The sequence below is a fragment of the Micromys minutus genome (assembly GCF_963924665.1).
Source record: "Micromys minutus genome assembly, chromosome: 20".
In the NCBI taxonomy this organism is placed as follows: Eukaryota; Metazoa; Chordata; class Mammalia; order Rodentia; family Muridae; genus Micromys; species Micromys minutus.
In genome coordinates, this window is record NC_137955.1 from 10,723,710 (window position 1) to 10,748,630 (window position 24,921).

At 41.5% G+C, this 24,921-nt stretch overlaps 1 protein-coding gene across 2 annotated transcripts in view; it reads left to right on the top strand.

Moving 5' to 3' along the window:
• PDE4D (phosphodiesterase 4D) overlaps nucleotides 1-24,921 on the top strand; it is a gene marked incomplete at its 5' end in the record, with an annotated part of 1,034,128 nt that overhangs the window by 368,652 nt on the left and 640,555 nt on the right. The window contains one exon of one of the 2 annotated variants that reach the window (XM_080933668.1): nucleotides 22,874-23,139. The exons of the other annotated variant lie outside the window; for it this stretch is intronic. Coding sequence (XP_080789794.1) covers nucleotides 22,874-23,139 — 266 coding nt within the window. Of the gene's footprint in view, nucleotides 1-22,873; nucleotides 23,140-24,921 lie in introns of those variants that run through there. 2 annotated transcript variants of the gene reach the window in all.

Consider the following 24,921-nt stretch of genomic DNA (forward strand, 5'->3'; position numbering starts at 1 on the left):
CAGGGAGCTGGCTCAGGGTTAAGGTGCAGAGGTCAGGGAGCACAGAAGGGTAGGGGACAGGAAGGCAACATCCCACTGGTTTCAGAAGTGGGGGGGAGCTTTGCATTTTATTTGTCCAGGGTAACAGGTGGTGTCTTAGTGACAAGGTTGTACTTTCGTCTTTCATGAAGGAACATCCAGGAGAAGGAGGTCTACACCGTTTCTGCCTACAGCTATTTGCCTTTCTTCCTAGGATTATTCTTCCAGGAACAACAAAAGAACCAACCATCCTAAAAACGAAGAAAATAACAGTGTGCGTGCACATGTGCATGAGTGTACATATGTGTTTGTGTGCATGTATATATCTGTGTGTATCTAGTTATGTGTGTGTGCATGCATATGTATACCTATGAGTGTATACCTGTGTGTGTATGTCCACAGATACATGTGTGTGAACATACAAGAGAATGAAAGTGTGTGTGTATGTGTGAGTGTGTGTGTGTACTTCTGTGTGTGTCTGTGTATCTGTGTGCCTGTCTATATATTTGTATACATACATGTGTGTCTGGAAACGTGGACTATCCCATGCAGGCAGACACCCTAACTAAGATCCACAGCTTTCTGCGCAGCACAGAGTTGTTCATATTCTGAGACTCAGGTTCATAGAAGCCCCAGGATAAAGATTAAATTCAGCTATGTCATCCATACAAAGTAACATTTTACATGTTTTCTACCACCTCTGCTTAGTCTCCGACCCCTTCTGAAAAGGAGAGGGACCTTGTTTTGAAATAGTCTTTTATAATACTTGTTGAGTGGACTGGTGTCAATCAGAAGACATAGATCCTCTATCTGTTGAAGCAACATGAACAGGTCCTGTAATTAATTGTGAGACTAGAACTTCCCTGGGCCATGAAAGGTATTTGGAATACATTTTTCAAAGACCATCCCTTCCTTTTAGGTAATAAACCATCTTGAATGAATCTTCACTCCTTTAAAGGCCAGATATCCCAGCTCAGCTGACCAAAGCCAATATGACTGGGAACATATTTGGGTTCTTTCTGTTAGACATTTGTAACTCCTGGTGAGCTAAGGCACTGAGTCTTAAACTTTCCCCAGTAACTTCAATACCTAGCTATAATGAATACAAGTCTCAGGTTAATTTCTGATTCACAGAAAGATTTTTATAAACTAAACATTATTATCAAGCCAGCATGAACAAAAATCCTAAAGACCAGTCAGGTTCATTTGGATTTGGTTGTCGTTTGACTAAGGAAAAAGCATCCTGTGCCAAGTCAATATAGTATAGTTTGCTCTGACAAAGGTTTCCAATACACTATGCTGGGCTCAGGAGAGGACTCAAACAGTGGTTCCTCAACCATTCTGTCTCTGGGTCCATCACTTCCAGAGACTTATCTCTATCTGCAGGGTTGGCCAGGAAACCTCAAATGCCCTCCCACCCCAGAATCTGTCATCAGGTGCTTCACCCCACACCGGGCAGCCACCTAGTTAACTGCTCGCTTGCTGCTCTGTCTGTGGCCCATTGCCGGCGCCACTCTCTCCTGAAAACAAGCAGCCTCCTATCTCCCACAGCTCTGTAAATGGGGTTGCTATTCTCCCTGCGTGGGAGCTGGAATAAAGCCACCTCCTTCCCTTCTAGGCCCAAGTCCAAGTTCAGCCAATCAGTGTGCTTCCCCAGCTCCTTCATATCGGCTCCGTAGGCCTCCACAACCCTCAGCGACAGCCACATCACTGCATGTTGGTCACCCTTTGGTTTGGTCATCCTTGTCCCATCATTTAATGCATTGCCCAGAACATCTACCTACAAGTATTTGGATTGGATGCCTCCGGTACAAGCCCTGATGACACTGTGTGTTACGGTAGAGCATATCTGAACTCCTTCACAGCTCGGCCACCTCTTGCCCCTATTGTCACCATTCTGACCCTGCACTGTACCAATCCCCATGCCATATATCACACACACTGGATATCTGTTAGCAGCACGTGTCCCCTAATAAGCATTCTAGTTTCTTCTTTCATTCTGTGCCATTTCTTCATGATGTAGAGAGGCACTTATGTGTAAACACGTGGCTTCAGTGTTACCAGTTCACACTAATTATGGCATTTTTATATTTATATCATTTATTTTGATTATATTAGCCCCCTGCTACATTTGCCCACCCACCCTGGATCCCTTCTCTCTTCCCAACTGTTCTTTATAGGACACATTGGCCAGTGGTTAGAACTAATAAAAATAAATGAACTGATTTTGTTTTAATAGGTTCTAGGTTTTTAGGCAGGGTCCCAGTGTGTAGCCCAAGCTATCCAAAAACTTACTGTCCTCCCCCACCAGTTCTATGAGACAGCAGTCATCTATGTGGTCCCTGACTTCTCAAGTAGCATATCTGAATCTCACTTGTCAGTTAGTGGGAACAATGTTCACCAACCTTAGCAGGTTTGTTTTGTTTTTGTCCTTTCTTTCCGAATATAATCATCTGTGACCCCACGAATCTGTGTGAGGCAGATTTCATACATTTAGACATTGTATCTTGAAAGGACACACCATACCTGGTCTGTATAACTGTGTGGAAATACTTTGGCTATGAAGCCAGATTTCTCCCCACTCCTAGGGCACTTTCTCAAACAGCTGGCTCTCTGGCTGATCTGCATAGTACATGGGAAGCAAATATAGGCTTTACCCTATCTGTTTTCTGTCATAATGTAGTCAATAAATTAAAAAGAAAGTGTACTTAGACTCAAGTTTTAATTCCAGAGCCAAGAGCACTGTTTAACAATGGCCCACTTGTCCCGAGGTGGCCAAAGAGAAGCGTGAACATCCTATATGAATGCCAGCAGATGCTCACTCCACTTATAAACCCACCCGGGATGCAGCCATGGGCACTCCACCCTAATGACCTTAGCCGTTCTTAATCACTTTCACACTGCACCATGGCAACGAACTCAAACCATCTTCAATTAGGACCATCCCTGCTCTGTGGGAAGGAAACAGGAGAGCTGAGACTTTGGGGGTTGCCTGGGGTCCTCTAAAGAACAAGAAGCAGAGATAAGGCTTGTATTCAAGTTGTATGATTCTCAGTCCAGACCTGGCCCCTCCTTCCTGAAGCTTTTAACTGGGAAGCAGGAATTTGATTGTGTGTGTGTGTGTGTGTGTGCTTACATTGGAAAATTTAATTTTATAACTTGCTGGGATTAACTTACAACTAATTGAGAAGAAAATCTAAAAAATAGTATTGAAATAAATAGAGTACCACAGATAATGTTCATAGTATAAAAGACTATTTTGAGGCATATACATAGTGGGAGGGGCTCTGTGCTGGGCCTTGCCACCAGTTATTCCGTTTCTAAGAAGCTTAGCAATACAATGTCTGCATTCTGCTACATCCTGAGGTTAAAGGAAGCGTTCAATGCCATCTGCTGAGAGGAGCCAGAATTCCCCCTCCAGGTTCTCTAAGGTGGCTTTGTGCTGCTCTGAACATTGTGAACTCCCCTCCCACTATTGTAGCTACTGCTTTTTAGCCTTTGGCTAAGATCAAGTAGAAGGTTTCTTCTTGTGGCTTTTAATAATTGATGTGTTCTCCATCCAAGGACAACATATTTAGACTGTGTGTGCATTACAAACAACTAAGCTCGATTAAATGGAGAATTTTAAAATAAGAGCTGTGCCTAAATTCTCTTGGATACTATTCTTCTTTTGACATTGTTTCCTCCAAGATGCCACAGTGGATCATTCTTTGATAAACAGGATGAAGGGCCCCAAGTGTGAGGCTGCATTTTCAAGAAGTATTCCTTCCATAGAGCTGGGGGGTGGCATTTTCCCTGGCAGAGTATTAGTAATACAAATTTATTTCCCCCAACGCCATCCCATAGTCATTCTGGGTAAGCTTTGAAGAATCGAGACAGCATCAGGTGACATTAAAGTGAGCAGAGGAAATGGCAAGTTCTGCCCAACGTTAGCATTAAGTGTAGCCTTTCTTGATATACTGTGGGTTTCCTTATGAGCTTCATTATTGTCCTACCGTGAATTCCTTACTAGGCTCAGTGAAAAGACAAAAGGAAAGACAGAGGACAAGGGAAGGCAGAGGGGGAAAGGTTAAGAAAAAGGAAAGGACAAAGAGAGGAAGAGGAAAGAGAAAAGGCAACATCAATGGCCCTGGTCCTGAGGTGAGCCAGTGAGTGGCTGGCAGCTCGGCAGCTTTAGTCAGCATCCTGTCATTGTCTTTGGGCATCCGAATGCATCTGGCTGCCCTTTGAAATCTCCATACACACTACAATGATTTCGCTGTAATCTTTCTTCCCCGGGAAATGGCTTATCCGTTTCTTCTTTTCAATCCTTGAGGTTTTATTTTTACACAATCCTGAAGACTTCGAAATAGGTAAGCCTGTGATTTTAGTCTTCAGCTTTCGCTTCCCATGGCAAGTTTAACTCTGGGCCAATCACTAGGAGCGAAAACAAAAGAAGTGGCTTCTTCCTCCCCAGACGGAAATGTCACATCTCTAAATGTGCCCATCATCATTTTTTTTCGAGTATTTGAAAGTGCACACTTACAAGCTTCGGTTCCTGGGGCTCCGTGTTAACCCCACTTACTATCCCTTGTAAGTTGCTGCGTCTTTGTCTTTGAAGAGCATTGATACACTGTGCTCTTCAGTTCTTTGTTAAGGGCAGCTTGGGGCTTCAGGCACCTCTGTCACTGGTCTGGAGTAAAGCTGACAGGAATGATGTCACTTCCTCTCCCTTCCCCCTCCCTACTCCCACCAAAGAGCACTTCCTGCTGCTTCCTTTCAACTGGCTATACTGCTGGATGTCATGTTAGCTCAGGGCACACAGTTTTTCTTTTATTTTATATTTTATGAGAGCTGCAGCTCTGGGTAAACAGACCTAAGAGCGCCGGAACTGATTCTTTGTGAAGCTGAGCCTGGATCTAACTCTAGTCCTGGAAGAAAATCAATTCCGAACTCCCTCCTTACAGGGGCATCCACTAAATAAAAAACTTCCACAGACACAAGGTTAATAGAATTAAATTAAGGCTTCATTTTTATCCTAGAAGAAAAAGGCATATATAGAGGTATGATTTTTTACTCACATTGAAAATGAGTTTTCGCCTGTATAAAAGTGCAGATATAATGACTCATTAAGTACACTATATGGCTTCAAGGAAACCAATAAAACTATAACCCCAAGTCATATTAATTACCATCCAAAAGAAGCCAGAACACCTTGAGTCTTAGCGCAAGAAACACAGACTGCTCACAGCATATCACTTACGCAGTAGAGTACAGAGTTCACACTGACTCAGTCATTCAATAGCTTCTTCCTGGGAACTCAGAATGAGCCAAGATCTACACCTGCCCAGGCAGCTGCATCTCCACGGCTGTGGCTCCGATGGACGCCAGGCTTCACAAAGGAGCTGCTCTCTTGCTTCTCAGTGCTGGCTGACCACCATTGGTTCTTCTCTCTAAGCACAAGATTTCTGCTCATTTTCATCCTGGAAATGATTGTCACTGTGGGAAACAATTGTCCTTCCCATCCCTGGGACAGTCTTCCTTGAGTGAAGATTCTCCTTTTGGTATCCTTTTTCCATCAACACCTCTGTTCTGTTGAGAAAACTGTTATCTGAATCAGGCAAATCTTGATTTCAGAGCACATTGACTCTTCCATGAAATAGGATTTTTGCTTAGAAGTTATACACATACACACACATACACACAAATAGGTATATTACATATATGTATGTATTAATATATGTATATTGTACATATGCACATATATTTATGTTGTATTTTAGATTTCATCTCTTTTATTTTCTCATTGAAACACTCATTGTATTGCCTGTAATAAGTTTCTGACGAATGAACTTTCTAACCCCTCCTCTCCTTTACCTTTATAATAAGTTACTAATAGTGAACATTTATCTTAGTTCTCTAGCCCTAAGCAACAAAGGATACAGACTGTACCACGCTAGTTTAAGCTTCCTTAGCTTCCCCAACATTGTTGAGTAGTTCCTATTGCTGTCCATCTAACTTTTTCTGGGAGCTCTGGAAGACAGCTCAAGGTGCCAAGTTCAGGTTTGGGGGACTTAATGCTCTTCCACCAGACCCAAGCCAGATGCCCCAAGGCTTCAGAGGTCATAGTGCCATTCCCACCTCTCCCCAGCACAATGTGCCTCCATCCTGTATGTGTTCCAGTGAGCACAGGCATTTCTCTTTTTCTTCCTGCACCTGTGCCAGACTATTCAGTGTCACGACATTGTGTGCTCTGTGTTCTCCCGTGCCCTCCTGTAGGGTCATTCGCAGGAATATGTTTCAGCCGAAGTTGCTACTCTGTTCCCTTCAGACAGCTAAGACCTTGTTACTGGGCTAGCACCATTTGCCTGGCTCATTTCCTCCACACAAGGAGTGTTTTCTAGAATAAAACATGAAACCCGAGAATGGCCAGTCTCCAGACCTTTGCAAAACCTGTCCTTCAGATATTCTGACATGAGTTAAAATTGCACTTGTCATTCCTAGGTCACCAAGTATGAATTTTAACTAATAACTGGTGTACTTCTTCCTTATCACTTCAAACTTATCATTAAAAAAATAGACTATATAAAATTAATTACAGGCTTTAAAGAGCCATTAGGTATAATCTGGCTCAGTGACCTGGTTATACCCATTGATCCAGCAAGTTGTCCATTTCCATGTAAGCCCATAGCCATTTCCTCCTGTATATTATAAAGATAATATAAACATTGAGCTCAAAAAGGTAACTCATGATACGAATGTCAAGAGAGTTGGCCAAAGGGATGGAGTGGAGTTCTAAGTATTAGAGGGAAGTAATTTCCAGAGCAAGTAACACTAAAGCAGAGAATGAGTGATCAGGTAGAAGAGGTGACGGCCTCTAGAAGTGACAGGGTCTGTTGGGAGTGAAGAGTCTACAGCTATGGAACTGGGGCCCACACAATCTGACCTGTGAGCCTACAGTGAAATTCTGCAGATGCGGGTCTGGCAATGACTGGTGTCGGAAAAGGAGCATAAGAACACATGTATGTTCTCTGCCATGAAAAAAATCAACTCTACTCAAGTAGGGGGTGGTATGTTTTAGAAAGGTAGCTTTGTTAAGATCGTGGAAAACAGATGTTTGTGCCACAGGCACAAAAGAACACCTTTCTGTGTGTGATAGACGATTGTTTTATCAAAGTACATAGCTTATGCAAACCTATGTCAAACCTGGGCAGTTCATCGAAACTTGTCCAATTTTCTTTCAAATAACTGTGTGATTATACCTTTGCTTATAAAGATAAGTAAGGGGAAAATGTTGGAAAAGGAGATCAGTACCTGTGTACTTGGAGTTTGTTTCCCGGTTAGAAGACTGTGATCCAAAGCTAAAGCTCTCTCACCGGGCCTGTGTTTCTCTGGACTGTGTGAAGGGAATGCCGCAGGCTTTGGTCCACTCATAGGCCACTTGTGACTCACAGTCTGAACATGAGGAAATGTTCATTTACTTTTTCCTGGTCCTGGCAGTGAGACCTTTTCTGTTATTGTTGAGAGGACTGTTCTCACCTAAAGTGCCTGTTGAGCAGCTTATTTTCTGCCACAGTGAGGGAGCAGATTGTCACAGCCCAATTCCCAGTGCTCCCTTGCTGTCCTGGGGAAGCTGAGGTTTCAGAGCGGCCGGGAACACACAGGCTTCCTATGATGGAGATCAGCTCTGTTAATTAGCTGTTTCAGGAGTCTTAATGCCCGTGGCTTTGGAAACACTTTGGAAACACTTGTTAACCGACTGAGGGAGGAGTCAAGCAGGAAGCGGCTCGATCCCGGTCTGAATGTGTTAGGGCCCATTTCGGTAACACCTGATCTTTCCAAACCCATGTTCAGGATCTGTTGAAAATTATAGTTGACTTAAGTTGTTCTCAGTGACGCATCCGGGAGATTGCAATTCAAGGCTTCTTGAAGCCACAGAAATGGGAGAGCAACAGAAAAGAACTGATTAGTAGAACTTTCTGAACACATATTGTGCCATTTTTCTGGTGGCTAGAAACCAGAGATTAGGGTAGAGGGAGAGAGAAGCCAAAGGTCACCCAGGGTCCCCAAGAGTCTGCGTTTCTGTCTTAACAGAACCGAGAGCCTTCTCCTGAGTACCACACACACTGCAATCACCGCTCGAAACTGGCGTTCAACACACTCATGATTCCTCTGAGTACAATTTCTCGTGGCATAACCTGACCAACCACATGAAACCTAATGAAGAAAACAACCGTTGTCATTGGCAACCAACACAGGAATTGCATCACAAGTCAAACCACACACTTTCTGTTACAGAGAAGGCTGGAGTGCTGCGAATGCTGTGCTGCGAATGCTGGGTAGTGTCCTCTGGCTGGGGATGACATTCAGACATGTTTAAATGCATGCGCAAAGAGACAGTGAAACTCATGATTTTCTATCTGGGATCAAACTGTAATTACTGGATCTCCAAAACCCCACATCTAAAAGAGCTAGAGAAAAATGCGGACATCGAATTTAAGAATTTAAGAAGCACAATTTAATTATGCTTCCATTTTTCTCATAGAACCCACTGCAAACTAATCTGTTTCGAGATAACACTTAAAACAACTCCCTGTCTGCTGTCTAGATACACACAATAATTCCACCCTCTCATGTTTGTCTTCTGGAATAACATCAAGATGTCTAGGTGAGTCTCTGGGGCTCACCACCCTTGACTACCGTGTGGTGGGTCACTTTCAGAAACTTATGCTATTTTGACATTTGTATACAATATATTCCTAGAAGCCACTAGGTGTTCAGTGAATGTTTCTTGGCTGAATGACTGAATGGGTGAAGGAAGGGCTCATCTTTATGAGTAGTCTAGTAAAAATTTTACCATAAAGAATTATCTGGTAGTCAGAGGCGAAAGCAACATTTGCTTTCATTTGAGGAGAACAGCCATTCCCTGCCATTCTTTTATTCATTTCCGTTTATGTTTATGCTTTCTAAATAAGAAAATAAGGCAGTAGTAAATTAATAATTTGTAGGCCACTCAGACCAGAATGCCTTTGTGGCAAATAAAAAAAATTAAAATAGTATTTACCTTTTAATGGAACCCTATAAAGGCTTAAATTGGGTGCTATAAAATTAACTTGAGTATTTTAAAACTCCTTTTGCTTTTCTCTTTATCATTTGCAATTCTACATATATATCACTATATAGAGTGTATATATATATATATATATATATATATATATATATATATATATCACAGATGTATATAATATCACACATATATAGCCACATATGTATGTACATATGCACATACACATATACATAACATGCATATGGTTACATCCTCCTCACTAACCTCTCTTGTCTCCCCCCTCCCTGAGCCCTTTCATCTTCCCAATTATTCTCTCTTTTTTTCTTTCTTTTTTTAAATTTAATTTTATTGTTTTTAACTTATTCACTTTACAATCCACTCACTGCCCCCCCTCCCAGTCACCCACTCCCACAATCCTTCCCCCAACCTCTTCTCCTCTGAGCATGTGGGGCTCTAAGGGTATCTCACCCCTCCCCTGTGTCCCCCGGCTCTGTGAGGCTAGGCACTTCCTCTCCCACTGAAGCCGGACAAGGCGGCCCAGCTAGAAGAGCACATCCCACCTTCTTACTCATTTTCGGTGACTTCCTCCTTGGTGCGTTGAATTCAGGAGTGGGGCTTGTTGTACGAGCACAGGCGAAGCTATTTGCTGGATCATTGCTAACTTACCCATGTTTTAAAAGAGGGAAACAATGCCCCTTCCCCTGATGGCTGGTTTAAGACAATTTTTACAAGATTCACTTCTTTAAAATATTAGTCTCCAAATACTGCAGCACTTTTACATTGGTAGTAACCCTCAAAGATTCTTCAGATGCTAACATTAAGTCTAATTAGCTTAGCATTTGTTAAGCTGATTAAAAGAACACTCCTGGTCCTTCCATACTGATCTTTCAATGCATGCTCCAGCCTGCTCTAGCTACTTTTCCTTACAGCCTGCTGTTGGGACGTGCACCCTTCACCTTTTCTCTCTCTTACGTCAAGCTGAGAGAAGTGAGAGGAAGTTGGACCTCTTGCACACTTAGAACATCATTCCTGTGGTTACCCTTCCTCTCATGCTCCGTCTATCAGTGCCTAAAGAACTTTTACAAGTGCAGATGCCAGAAATCCCACAAACTTTGAGTGATTGATTTTTTTTTTTTTTTAATTTGAAAGTTGCTTTTGGGACATGCTTCATTGCTGCCTGAAGTGATGAACATTTCACAGTTTCAAGACTGTGTGATTCTTTATTTTCCAGTCCTAGGAAGATACCCTTTTCTGTAGTGTTTTCATGTAAAAACAGCACACGGATCCAGACTTTAAAAGCCCATTTTATCTGCATATACCATGACTCATCAGAGGATTTCTTACTTAACCGTGTTTGTACAGATGCTCAGTAAAGCCCTACAGTGTGACCCTGGACCTGCCCATTCCCTCTTCAACAGTGGGACAGAGCTCTTAGAAGTAAACCAGCAATGCATACACGGTAAAAGCAAATGTAGAAACTATAGAGCAACATCTAAAAATCAATCAGACCAACAGCTCTAAGAAAAGGACTGTAGAGCAGGCTCTTCAAGTTAGAGGCTTTGCCAATGCACAGTGGTGTTTTAGAACTGACTACTAATGATCTAACAAACACATACTTTCAACTGTTTTTGAATTGAGTAAGCTGGTACAACAACCACTTATTTTTAAATTAAATTATATATGCATTCAGTTTAGTAAATTTTCAACATAGATCACACAAAAGAACTCTGAACGTGTCATTTCTTATTATCTGTTGATACTTTACTAACCTATCCTGAGGCCACTTGCCAGTTGTGCCCATTCCTGGGACCGAGGTATAGGGATGCCCTATTAGTTATCAGGTCACTGACAGTGCCATCTTTAAATTGTAGGGCCAGTGTTTGTACCAAAGATACCAACACACACAGTAGATCAAGGAGCTGCACATGGTTTTGTTGATTGTATAGACTTAGAAAAGTGACAGAAATGTGTTTATTATGCAAATTACTGTCTATTTAATCTCAGTAGCTATTAAGCTGTAAAGAGTACAAAAACTGAGGAAATGGTTTTCTAGAGTTTTAAGACATGCCACAAAGAATTTCCTTGGCTGATGAAGAAAGAGTGGAGTAACAACCTATTTCCTTGGTCATTTCAGTTTTCTCTTAGGAACACAAACCCGCACAACAAGCTGCAGTCATGAAGAACCTCATTCTCTCCAATGATGGCTTTGGCTCTTGTCCCCTTATGGCCACCTTCCTGCCCTGCTATTTCAGAGAACAAAGCTGACTCCCAGAGACTTGTTGGCTGTCTCAGGCTTGAGGGCAAGTTGTGCAGTGAAGATGACTCCTGGTCAAGTGTTCCTGTCTTGAGCAAGAAGGTAGTTAGTACAATGCACCTGAGCCTGTCTCCCCAAGGCTGCTCACCTCCATGACATAGTTGAAGGTCAGGTCCAGTGTCTGATAGAACTTTCTGGTTTGAGGGTCAGGATCCTGAGGGAGACTCTCCAGCCCCAGGTCATATCAAGGTGCTGTCTCTCTAGATGTACAGAGCAGAACTTATGTCTCTGGGAATCCTGGGCTTCTAGGACTGGGTCTGGTTATCCTGAGTGAGGGATGTCACTGGGTTCTGGTTCTCCATGCTGCCTTGGATACAGTGGAGATCATGATGATGCTATTTATACAAGTCTGAGAGGCCTGTTCATTGTGCTCATTGCAGATGTTTAATCATCTAAAGCAGTTACTGAGGGTGAAGAAGTATGCCTTCTCTCGGGCCAATGCAGTGAGCCTCTGATTTCAGGCCTCACCTACGAACTGTTGATTATTCTCAAGGGAAGCATTTGACACAAAGAGTGGTGGAGTTCTGGTCAGGCACAGTGGCCTGTGCACTTCTGTGTGTAGGCCAGGATAACTGCCCACAGCACAATCTGTCTTTATCACAGTGAGGGTGATTTAAAGCAAGGTTTACTGGATCGTGCCTGTATATTACAGACAGAGGAACGTTAATGCTCTGCCTTTCTCCAGTGCCTTCTGTAATGTGTAGATATCATCACGCTAGAGACACTGCAGGGAAATGCTTGGTCAAGTGAAATTGCTAAGGAGCTAAAACTGAGCACAGCCTTGGAAGTGCAGAGAAATGCAGTCTGGGTGTTAATGGTGGCAGCTGATACTTCCGTTCATTTACTTCTATGCTAAGAAAAATAGAGGATGCTCTTGGAGGACACCGGGGCTTTGCCAGTGCACACAGGAAAATGAGGAGGCTGAGGAGGGGAGCGCCGTTATTGGTAGTTTCTGCAGGGTCATTAAAATTTTGGCAACTTTTATGAAAAAATTTAAAAGGCAGGTATCCTGGCACTTAACAGCCCGACTTCCAACTGTCTAATTAAAAAAACAAAAAACAAAAAAAAAAAAACCCAAAAATCATCAACAACAACAACAACAATACAATATATGACCAATGACTTACAAGGTGTTTGTTTTAAGGTGAAACTAGGAAATCAAAATGTCCTTCCAGTGGCTAATGCTCTCAATCTGGAATAGCATGTATCAGCTAAAAATAGCAAAGGAGATCTTTGCCACAGAACAGAGTGAAGTTGCCAAAGTATCATGACACATGACACCATGGCTTTTGGGGAAGACTCCAAAACCATTTCTTTATACGCACGTAATTACTCATGACAGCACACGGCCTGGTACTCACTGTTTAATAATGTAGCCACTAGCCACATAAGGCCATTTAAGTTTAAAGAAATACAATCAGATAAAATGTAAAAGTCAGTTCCTTTCTCTCTTGGTTCCATTTTTTATTCTAATGTGAGTTTACTTTGGCTAGGGACCCCACAATGAATTTGGAAATAAATTCTGAAAGATAATAATACCCAGGTGACGGAGGGAAGTTGGGTAATAGTGTGCCATGGGAACTGTAGTTTTTCCTGGAAATTTAAATTTCCTCATGGTGGAGATAAAGTATATGTTATGTAGATGATTTAAAGATGAATACATTGGTAGGATTTAGAAAATACTGCCCATTTTCAATGGATAGATTAGTGTTCGTTGATTGGGGCACCCCGTCTTCATGTTGTTAGCTGAAAGTAAACACAAATCATACAAAATAAATTGCATCCAACTGTCTCCTCAGGACCTCCCTGCTGGGTAGTTTACTATCTTCCAGGAACTTATTGTGAAGGATACTGGCCAAGGGCTGTAGATGTCGAGCTGCTCCACTCTGGGCTAACAAGTACACTTTTCTGCCGCACATCGCTCTTCCCTGGTAACTGAGTAAATCATTACTGGTTGGCTGCATAGACGTAAAGATTGTAAATCATAGTCGCGAGGCTTACTGAAACATATATCCTTGTAGGATTAGTGTAAGGTGATTTATATTTATCTTGTTAGGGCTTGTGATATTAATTTCAGAAAGACACTGGTATCTCTAGCTCTGTGGCGCAGTATTTTCCTGGTGTATGTGGCACCTCACTTCAGTCTCCAATGCTACAAAAGCCTAACAATCATTTCAGAAGAAGGGCAGATTGCTACACATAATTTAGCAATCGGTTGAGCATTTTCAGGTCAGAATAACTTCTTATAAATCACTAGGAAAAAAAAAAACACATTCTCAATTACATAGCTACCCAGAGACTGACGGTTAAGTGAGTATTAGGAACTTGATTGGTGCATTTGTTGTGATCATGATTTAATATTAATTGAGGGTTTCTACCCTGCCTTTGATCATTCAGTTACCAGATAAAAGGCACAAAACCTTTATATTTATAATAAGCCTTTAGAGCACTCAAGCTGAGTCTCTAAGCTACTCTGTAAGCTATTAGGGTCTACTTCCCAGTCAATAGCCCTGAGTTATAACTTGCCATGTTCCATCTGGGATGCTCCTAATGCCAGTTGGTCAGTTCTCACGGCCATGTTTCCATGATTCATCAGACCCATAATGTCTTCTCCCCTCTCCACCTCCTCTCTCCTCCCTCTTTTGGTCCTGTCTCTAATCCCAAGCCTGGGTACCACAACTTTGCCTACCTCTCTTCTGCCCAGATATAGTCTGTAGGAAACTTTACTCAACCAGTAGTTTTGAATTAGGGAGCAAAGTCACATAGCATCACTTGGTATATGTAAGAATTTCCTCATCCCTGGGGGCAAGCAGACTTGGGGGCCAGTACTTAGCACTGCAATACATAGCAATAGACCAAATCTCAATAATATTCTTTCTTGATTAATTGGTAGCAATTTAATGACTGGTGAACTTTATTGGTGACTGTCTTTAGCAGTGGTCCATACTACAAAGGAAGAATATACACCCCAGTTCACGATGAGGTTGAATACCACCTCTTCTGAATTGAATCATTTTTAGAATTTGCGTGCTTTGTAAAACAAAGGGCTAGTTTTTTTTATGTAATCATATTGTCTTCATAATTATTCCTGACACTGGGATGAAATATTCTGACCAATGCAACTTAGGGAACAAGGGCTTTATTTTGGCTCACAAGTCAACGTTATGGTTTATTGTTACAAAGGTGTCACAGCAACAAGAGCTTGAGGCAGCTGGTCACTGGTGTCTTTGTGTCCACAGTGAAGTGAGAGAGGTTAGGATCAGTGTGCAGTCAGCTCCCTATTTCTATGTCCACAACAGCAATGCCAGCAAAGGTGCTACTTCAGATTTTGAGTCTTTACACCTTCAATTAACCTAATGTAGAAAATTCCTCACGAGCATGCCTAACCTAAATGTCCCCTGCCCCTCCCCCAACCCAAGCAGGCCCGAAGAACTTGTTTAGATCCTGCCAAGTTGACAATTAATATTAGTATCAGAGCTAAATACAATGAAGTTAGCAATTAGAATATTAGGAAACGATCAGACACTGGAAATAGCTGAAGGCAAAGGAACAGCGTCACTTAGCTCCAAGTTACTGTTCTCATGGTATAGCTGTCATTATTATGACTTACTCTCCCACGTGTAGACACAGGGTAATGTTTTTGCTCTGTAGGTAGTCTGTGAACCACCTGAGGAATTTAGAAACTCAGAATCTTACCTCTCTTGCCCCCCCCCCCCACATTAAAGCTGATTCTGCATAATAGTCTCCAGGTGACTCTTAGCTCTATTGAAGTCAGAAAAACATCATAATTATTATGGCCTTAAGTTGTCTTCACATGCATTCTATCTAGCAGTCTCTTCTCATACAATACCTCTCCAGCCTTTCATCGGCTTAATATTTGGCATAGCAGGCCATCCATGCTGCTGTCCTCTAGCGCTCAGACCCCCTCTCACAACCTCTATGAAGGTTATAATTTTACCTGTAGATATTAACTGAAGAGCAGGGCGGTTATAGCTTAGAGAATGAGTGTAGTAACAACCAACTCCAAAGGAGCTAGAACAAAGGAAGTACCTAGACCACCATTAGATGTAGCTTAGCCTTTGTAATCAGAAGAAGCTGTTTGTGTTTGTCCAATGTAAGTTGCAAACCGCTAGCCTACTGTGGGACATACTTTAGGAAATGTAGGTTTAAAATCTCTTAGAGCCTAAAGGGCCAATTAAACTCCTGATGTTCTAAGAAATCTGTCATTATGTAACAGTGAATATACCTCTCCTTGCAGCTTTACAATTTTAGAAGTAAAACAATACTTTGATTTCAAATATTAAATTAACTCAGGCTCTCCCACTATGTCTCCTAAGCTGTGACTCAGATGTCAGAACATTTTTTTTTTATCTAGTTAGGGAAGAAATTTTCACAGGTTTCAGGGCCATGATAACATTGGTAAGTCCCCTGCACACTATATGGTACTGTCTTCCTGTCACCTTGTGTTTCCTAAACACTGAACAGAGCTCTCAGAGAGCATCTGTGTCATACTGTTACCCCAGGGACTGGTGCCATAGTGCTTCTTGATCATGTGTTTTGAGTCTCACATCCAGAAACAGATAACCAAACACAAGCACCTAACATTTAAGGCTTTTGTTCTTGTATATCAAAGCATCTTTTTCTGGTAAATATGTTTTTGTTAAAGACATCTCTATTGGGATATAATCCACATGTCACACAGTTTACTCATTGAATGCGTACACTGAACACTACAGTGTCTTTTGTTTTTGTTGTTGTTTTGCTTTGGTTTTTGAGACAGGCTTTCTCTGCATTTCCCTGTTCTAGAACTCACCTTACAGACTAAACCAGCCTCAAACTCAGAGATACCTCTGCCTCCTAAGTGCTGGGACTAAAGGTGTGTACCACCACACCAGGCTAAACTGTCTATTTCTGAGATTTTACAATTTAAGTAAAATAATAGGACCTGAGACTGGCAAATTTAGGCTGAGAGACATTAAATGAGCAAGTGGTTTCCCAGTGAATTAGCTTGTGGGACTGGGAATAATTCCCTGCTTTTATGTCACTGTCCCCTCTAAACAATAGATTTCAGACAACTCCCTATAGTTAAATATGAAATTGCTATCCTTTAAATGGTTCTTCTTTCAAAGATCATTAGTTACATATATTGAATAATTCCATCTGCAATTATATGTAGCTAAATATAGATATAAATAGTGAAATACTTTAAGGACCAGAACCACTCCCTCCCCCCAAGAAAAGAATAACTGTGGCAAATGCTGATAAATGTTTTCTGTGAATCATGGGGAGTTTAAAATTTACATTACACTAATTTCTAAAAAGATCCTAAAATCTGTTTCTTGGGTAGGTGGCCCTGTGATGGGCAAACAGAAGGAAAGATGAGAAGATGGGCTTAAGCAGATGTTTCAGGAATCATACCACTCTAATGCTGTGGAGACAGTGTTCTGTAAATGTTAACTTTACTATCTAATACTTAGATTAATCTGGTAGCATTCAACAGGCTTGATCATTTCCTTAAAATGAACCAATACTGCTCTGTGTAGCAAAAATATAACTAACAAAATGGGCACGTGCATTTGTCTTGCTCAACGACTTCTAAATACCCCCTGAAAATGGTAGCAGGTCTTTGATGATTAATTAGGTGGACCTTAATTAGTGGTATGTATAATTGATTATTCTAAGAAGTATCCAATCAATTTGACTTCATTATTTCATTGTGTGTTCATAGAAAGCCAATGAGCAAATCTCAACAGTAAGTGCCTCAGTAACTGCTTTCTACTTTACAAATTCAAATTGATCAGGAACAGACTTTACAATCATCATCCAAATTTTAACATAGGTTACTGTCAGCTAGCCACAGTTAAACCCCACTATATGTTACCTACCCAAATACCAAGTACTTTTCCTTTCTCTCTTTGTTTCGTTCTCTCTTTTTTTGTTTCTTTCTTTCTAAATTTAGTAAAGAGTCTAAAATCACTTTCTCTGTCTAGGCTTTTGTCCCCCTTTCCGTGTACAATGCTTTAACTTTTAGCTCAGGCACCACTTCATGTGCATAGTTCTTTCGCTCTCTGCTTAGCCTTTCAATATTCTTCTGATCCCTTTAAACTATCTGTTCCGATTATGAACTTGTTATTTCACATCTCTTTTCTTCATTGATAGGATCGAATACATCATCTGTTTTTAAATAGACATTTTTAGTGTCATTGTGGTGAAGCCACTGGGGAAATATCCGGGAAGAATAAGGGGTTCAGAGGGAAGGAATGGGGCAAAAGAAGGTGTTAGGTGGGTAGACTCACAGTTCATTGTGTATAGGTCTGAAACTGTCCCAAAAAAGAAAGGCTAGAGGGGAGGCCCCGCTGTGATGAGATCTAGCTGCTCTTCTGGAGAGCCTGGGTCTATTTCCAGCACTCAGGTGCTGGCTGACAGTTGCCCGAAACTCCAGTTCCTAGAGGTCTGATGTCCTCTTCTGGCCTCAGAAGACAAAGACATGCATGCCTGCAAAACATCCATACAAATAAAATAAACAAGAAAAAAGGAAGAAAACGATAAAAGAAAGGAATCCCTGCCAGCTATCCCAGATGTCTAAAAATGTCAGAAGCTCCATTCCACAGTACTCTGCTATGCTTTTAGAGAAAGGGACATTATAATTGTGTCCTGTAATTTGTAGTGACGTGATCTCTGGATGTGGTAAACTGTGGAAAAGTACCATGGGCTTTAATTAAAATGCCATCACACTAAAGAAACACAGGTATATAGATGGGGAGAAAATGCAGGAATTCCACCTCCAGCTGCCCTGTCTCCACAGAACTCCCTGACTTGGCAGGAGCCACAGGTTGTCACAGTGTATGTTCTGAGGGCAGCCAAGGGCAGATTTGCTGTTAACCAGAACAAGAATTTGGAGCACTTAGGGGCCCACTATTTCCCCTAGTAGGAGTCATAATTGGTATAAATATCAGATTATCTTTCAACACGGTGTAGCATAAAGTCAAAATAAGAGACTCTGGTACATCGTAGGCACAGACAGATTTAAGTCCCAAATATACACTGCTGAATGATAATGACCTTTGACCCTAGGGACCTAGCCATAAGATAGTGGTTCTCTTAGGATGGCTGTAAGAATCAAGTAAAACAAAATGCAAAACTCCAGGCACATAACCGATAACTACTAAATATGAATTTCGGTTATAGGGGCTACTTATAGGATGCTCATTCTGTATTAGGTACTTTCTGTGTGTGTGTGTGTGTGTGTGTGTGTGTGTGTGTGATTGTAGAGATGCTGTAGGTTGATACTTATTGTACTCCTATATCTTTCTTCACTTTATTCTTCGAATCAGGGTCTCTCATTGAACCTTAACCTGGAGCATCCTGGCTCAGCAAGAGAAGTAGGCCAGTGAGCACAAGAGACTCCTTCTGTCTCTACCTCCTCGGTGTCAGGATTGCCTGTGCACACCACCATACTTGGCATTTATTTACTTCTTTTTGGTAATGTGAGTGCTATACATCTGAGCACAAGTCCTCATACTTGAATGTCCAGCACTTTCCAACCAGGCCCTCTCCCCTCCCTAGGACCCTTGCTGTATTTTTCTGCACATGTTATTATACAGATGCGATCACTAAACTTCTTTCCAAATAAAGGACCAAGTTACTGCAATAATACAGAAAGCACAAAGCTTGGCTGGAGTTCGAATCAGGCTTTTCCATTGCAAACAGAGCCCACACCCTCTAACTAATTGTTCTGCATAGGCTCTCACCCATTCTGCCTATTGCCACTGAGCACATCCCATGGGCATTTTGAATGAAGTCTCACTTCAGTGCATATTTACCTAATGAAAACAAGCTCGGGAGAAGCAAACAATGCTGTTTAGTCAGGTATAAATCATTTTAATTTGTCCATTCTTTTGAATGGGCCACATCATTGTTTCCTTTCAATTGTGGGAAGCCCGGTGCTCACCTGAATACAGGCAGGAAGGTTTAATTTGTCCCAGAACCTTCATAAATTGTGCCTCCTTCTAGAAAAGTTTACAAATAATTAATGCAGTAACATTTTTTGAGGTGCTTTGTGAAGGACTCCAAATATATAGAATATTTTTTTGAAGATTTACTAAGAGGTGTGTAGGAAATGCACATGCTATCTGCTTTTCCAAGCATGGGAGATAGCAATGTTATCTAAGCATGTCACATTTGCTCAAATTTCCACTTACTGAAATCTACGGCCCTTGTTTGGCTGCTATGGTGAGTATAGTATTTTCAGATAAGTTCCCTAGAGCTAATTTTTAAGAGATTTTGTGTAAAAGGTAGTTTGTAGAATGTTCTTGTTGGAAGAGCACTCTTTGAAGAACTCTATAAAGAACACCATCATTTTATCCAAATGCTACCCACGTTCAGCTCTCTTCAACAGTAAACAATTTGCTTTTCCTAAGGCAGCAATTTTCAAGTGTGATTTCACCACACAGTGGGGTTTTCTTAGTAGTTCCAAGGGAGTAGCAGAGAATTCTCAAAACAGAATTAAGTTTTTTATTTCTAGATAGCAGCATACGATGCATCATTTGGAGAATTCACAGGGGTAGAGGTAACCAGGAGTTAACTAATGACAGCAATTGATGTGGAAATCCTTGAAGACACCCTCAGTCTTGAATCTACACAAGAACCAAACCACCCCCAATCCTACCATGCCCCATGGCAGTGGGAGATTGGCCAAACACCTTCACCAGGCTTGGTCCATGTCTAACCACAAGGCTTGGTGAAGTCAAAACAGACAATTATTCTTCAAGTTTAGCTAAGTTGTAATAATCAGCCATGAACTCTGTCCTTATGAGCAGGGCCATAAAGGACCGTTTAGGCTAAGACCACAATTTAAATGATTTCCTTTTTTTTAACAGTCACATTGGGGGTCACTGAAAGCAAGAACCAGAATCTAGGTGAGCTTAAACAGTGATTTTGCCAATAGCACCCATGATTGTTGATAATAGGTCTTTATTTGGTCACTTAGTATCAATCTGTCTATCTAGAACTAGACTTTAAATATCTCCTGGCTTAAGTATTTTTCTAGTCCTTTTTCTGTCAAATGTGTTGCCCTTGCTATTTGTCCTTAGAAATAAACTCCTGAGGACAAGGGCAGTGTCAAGCTATTATTCTTCATTCATATGCACACAGTGTGTGCACAGGTTTAGGGCCAGTTATTGGGTCATGGACCACAGTGGATCTTATATTGATTTTTCAGCCTCATACTTTTGTGTCTTTAAGGTTTTCTTCATCACACATGCACATGATTCTCAGCATATTTTTCTGTATCTGATCAGATGGCTTTCTGAGTATTCTGATGTAGTTTGGTAGGCATTGTTTTTTTTTTAATTTAAATAAATTTCTTGAGGGCATGTATTGTACATCTATACAGCCATTTTTATATAACTCTTAATGTAGTTTTAGCTTCTTGGCTTACTTTATATAAATATATTTTTTCATACATATATATCTACATACATATATATATGCATGTGTGTACCTATAGTTTCAAAATAATTATTATAGTCACCAATAGCACATGTAAGAAAAATTAATGTGCATAGATGTGTTTTTATATCACTGAAGAATGTTGTCATTTAATGTTGCAGACTGTGAAAACCTTTTATACTGATAGCAGTTCTTCAGGATGAATTTTTAAAAAAACCTTAATCTTCATATTTCAATCTTTGCATGAAGTAATCAAATTAATCCATGGCTACAGGAGAGATGGATCAAGTAGCTGATCTTAGGTTTTGCTGACCAAGCGTCAGAGCATGTCTTCCATATCTATAATGTAGAGCAGGACTGGGGAGAAGTATGGGAACACAGTTACAGACTATAGAACTGTTCCATGTCATAACTTCTCACAGTCTCCCATCTCCCAAAATTGTATCTCAATATTTAACCCTCCATTTGGGGGTAGTGGTGGATGTATTTTGCAGCTCCGAAAGAGTTATTGAGTTTTCAAGTATAAAATAATCTGAGGTCCTCCAAAAGTCACCAGGGAGTTCGAGATACCCCGGTGCCAGGCTTCTTTCTGTTTTTCCTACCACTCCACGATCCACACAACACAGTTAAACAGGTTTTATTGCTTACTTACTTGTATTAACATTTTCTTCATTTAAATTTACTCGCTTCTGGTAAGAAAATACTTTTTAAAAAATTTCAAATCTTCTCTAAATAAGTTTATTGAAGCTTTATTTTCCACAGATTAAAATGTTCTTTTAAAAGAGATTATGAAATGCTTGATTTATTTTACTCTCCTGTGGCTGAATACATCAATTATATATAACATGCATGACAATTGAGACCTTAATTTTTTTAACCATTTCTGTGGAAATAACTGTTTCCTTGCAGGAAGAGGCAGGTTTAACTACAAAGAGATTACAAACACGTTTGTGGGTCTGAATAGTGTTGCTTGGTGCTTTGAAAGAACCATAATTAACAAGGTTGTAAAACCCAACAGTCATTCTTCATGTCCTTCCTGTGTAGCATTTTGAAACCTTTGGTTTGTATCTGGAGGGGGGAGTCTGTGTTGTTCTGTGGTTTGTCTCATAGCTTCTAGATGTTTACTCTTCCCTTATAGAAAGAAAAAAAAGAGGCGGGGAGAAGGAGAGAGAGAGAGAGAGAGAGAGAGAGAGAGAGAGAGAGGAGAGAGAGAGAGAGAGAGAGAGAGAGAGAAGAGAAGAGAGAGAGAAGAGAGAGAGAGAGAGAGAGAGAGAGAGAAGAGAGAAGAGAAGAGAGAAGAAGAGAAGAGAGAGAAGAGGAGAAGAGAAGAAGAAAGAAGAAAGAAAGAAAGAAAGAAAGAGAAAGAAAGAAAGAAAGAGAAAGAAAGAAAGAAAGAAAGAGAAGCTAAAGCACAGAAAGAAAGAAAGAAAGAAAGAAAGAAAGAAAGAAAGAAAGAGAAGCTAAATCACTAGTAATTTTCTTTTATGAATGTAGACCATAGGGAGATAAATAGCCCCTGCCTGCGGGAGAGGAAGGTCAAGTTCCAAGTTTTTCTTTCCTTTCTTTACATTCGGGAATTAGCAAATGGAAAGGCTGGCCAAACAGAGGAGTAGCAGGCATCTGATGGTTAAGCCCTCCCCCCAGGACTCTTTATGTACATAAGCAGAAGTCACTGGAGCAGCTGCGCCGTATTAGTTCCAATAGTTTAACAGGCTGCTTTGCAGGCTGACAAAAGCCGAGCTAGCGCGGTGGCTTCCCTCCATGTTCCTGTGCCTCCGGAGCTCGTCAAGTGATCTTTGGCTGGGGCTGGGGGAGGAGGGTGACGTTGAACAGGCTTTGGCGGGGGGGGGGAGTGTGCTCGCCTGGTCTACACCCAGCAGCCTACACGGAGAGACTGAGGCAGGGGCGGAATGAACTAACAGCAGCTGGATCCGACCTGTTTCCCTGGACATTCCTCAGACTCCGGATCAAGGGACTCACTGGAAACAGGCCAGGCAACCACGCTGCCCTGGATTGTGGCCAACTGTACAAAGTTGACCAGGAAAATGGCTCAGCAGACAACAAGCCCGGACACCCTTACAGTCCCCGAAGTGGATAATCCGCATGTTCCAAACCCATGGCTCAACGAGGATCTTGTGAAATCCCTGCGGGAAAACCTGTTGCAGCACGAAAAGTCAAAGACAGCGAGGAAATCGGTTTCTCCCAAGCTCTCCCCGGTGATTTCTCCCAGGAATTCCCCCAGGCTCCTGCGCAGGATGCTTCTGAGTAGCAACATCCCCAAGCAGCGCCGCTTCACCGTGGCACATACATGGTAAGGCCTGCAGGGATCCCTGAAATGTTAGCCGTACCGGTTCAGCGATTTTTGCTCCTCCTGCAGCTTTGGGGGTGGGGAGGAAGATCATCATTCTACTCCCGTGATTTATCGGAAGTAACCTACCTCCATAGTATGTCCCACCAAAGCCCAAGTCAGGGCAGGAATCCTAGAGATAGCTAATAGGAGTGCTTGAGGTGGGTGGTTCTAAGAGCTCAGTCACTATTGCAAGTTCCTACAAGAAAATGGGATTCCAGATGTCCAAGAAGAATGTAGGTTTACTCCCATACCTAAGTAGTGGCGTTTCTTTTGATTTTTGAAGCTAATATCCCTGCCAGGTTCTTCTAACTGCTTACCAGCAAGGACCATCACAGTAGTGTGTACCCCAAAACTGCCCCCAGCTTTATTGTGTTCATATTTTTCATTATGCCTTTTCAGGGAAGAGGAAAGGGATTAGGAAGCCTGCAGGAAGTGACAGGCACCACTTAATACTCTGCTTTTGTTTTTGTTTTTAATTTGAATACTTTGTGTGTTTTGCATTTATATTTTCTTTATGAATATTTTATCATCTTTATAATCAGTGAGGTTATAGACTTGCTTCCATGTATTTTTTTTTCGAGAGGACTTTCAATATTTTCTTGCTCTTGAAAATATCAAATATTGAGCTGAAGCCATTGAGCGGCTTCCATGGAGTTTCAGCCTAGGAACAGGCAGCTTGAAGTCTGGTACCTGCGGGTCCCTGTTCTGAGGTCTGTGGTGTAGGGCTAGTTAACTTTAGCCACTTCTAGACGCTATACATACACTATGTTTACATTTTGATAAAAATGAATGTAAAGTGGGACATATTTTCCATATACTTTATAAAACAAAAAAAGGAAGTATGTGAGATTATTACTGTCCATTATTTCTCCAGTTTTCTTAACTTCACCTGTGTGTCTGAGTTGAAAAACCAAAACAAAACAGAGAGAAGATTCATGAAAGAACACAGCCAGAAGTAAAGGGAACCCAGGTCTGAGTGGCGTGTCTATAGCCAGGGACCATTAATATGACCCATGAGAGCCAGTGACAGCACAGATAAAAGGCATGTCACACATCAAAGACATGTTCAACCCCAGAGTGGTACTTCTGAACAGCTAAACGTCTGACTAAGTAGGGGTCCCTATTGTCTTCCAGATTTTAACTAGACGGCAAAGACTCAGTTTCATTGCATGTAGTGGTCATACGAGGAATAAGGCTGGATTTCCCAGTGTTAAAAATGAATATCTGGAAATGATGAGTCCCTGTGAGGGAGGAAGATGTCGCTGGACAATCTGTCAACAGCAAGCAGTGGCGGGGAGGGAGGCAGTACAAACCCTGTGATGCTTGGAAGGAAGGGGTTGGCTCCAGTCCGGGCACTGAGGGCCAGGCAGGAAAGCTAGCTAAAGGTCAGATGGAAACGGGACCAGCCTTTGGGTATCCTCTGTCTACTTTAGAACTATATTCCCTAAGATGGTCTGTCTTGATGACAGGGTAGGCTTCACTCACCACTTGATCTCAGACTATGTGAAGCAGCCTAGAGATCATCTGAAGGTTATTTGAGCTATTTGGATATGTTTGGTATAAGGAAGGCAGGAAATCTCATGAAAACAGGCTTTCTTCTGAAAGCCACTGCACTTTCTTTTCTGGTGCTGTTTGGGAAAAACTCCAAGCCCATGGTTTCTACTACTATTCCTTTCTGGCCTAACCACTCTCAGCCAGATCAGGTGGCATTAAAAAAGCCAGGGAAATGGAAAAGATATACAT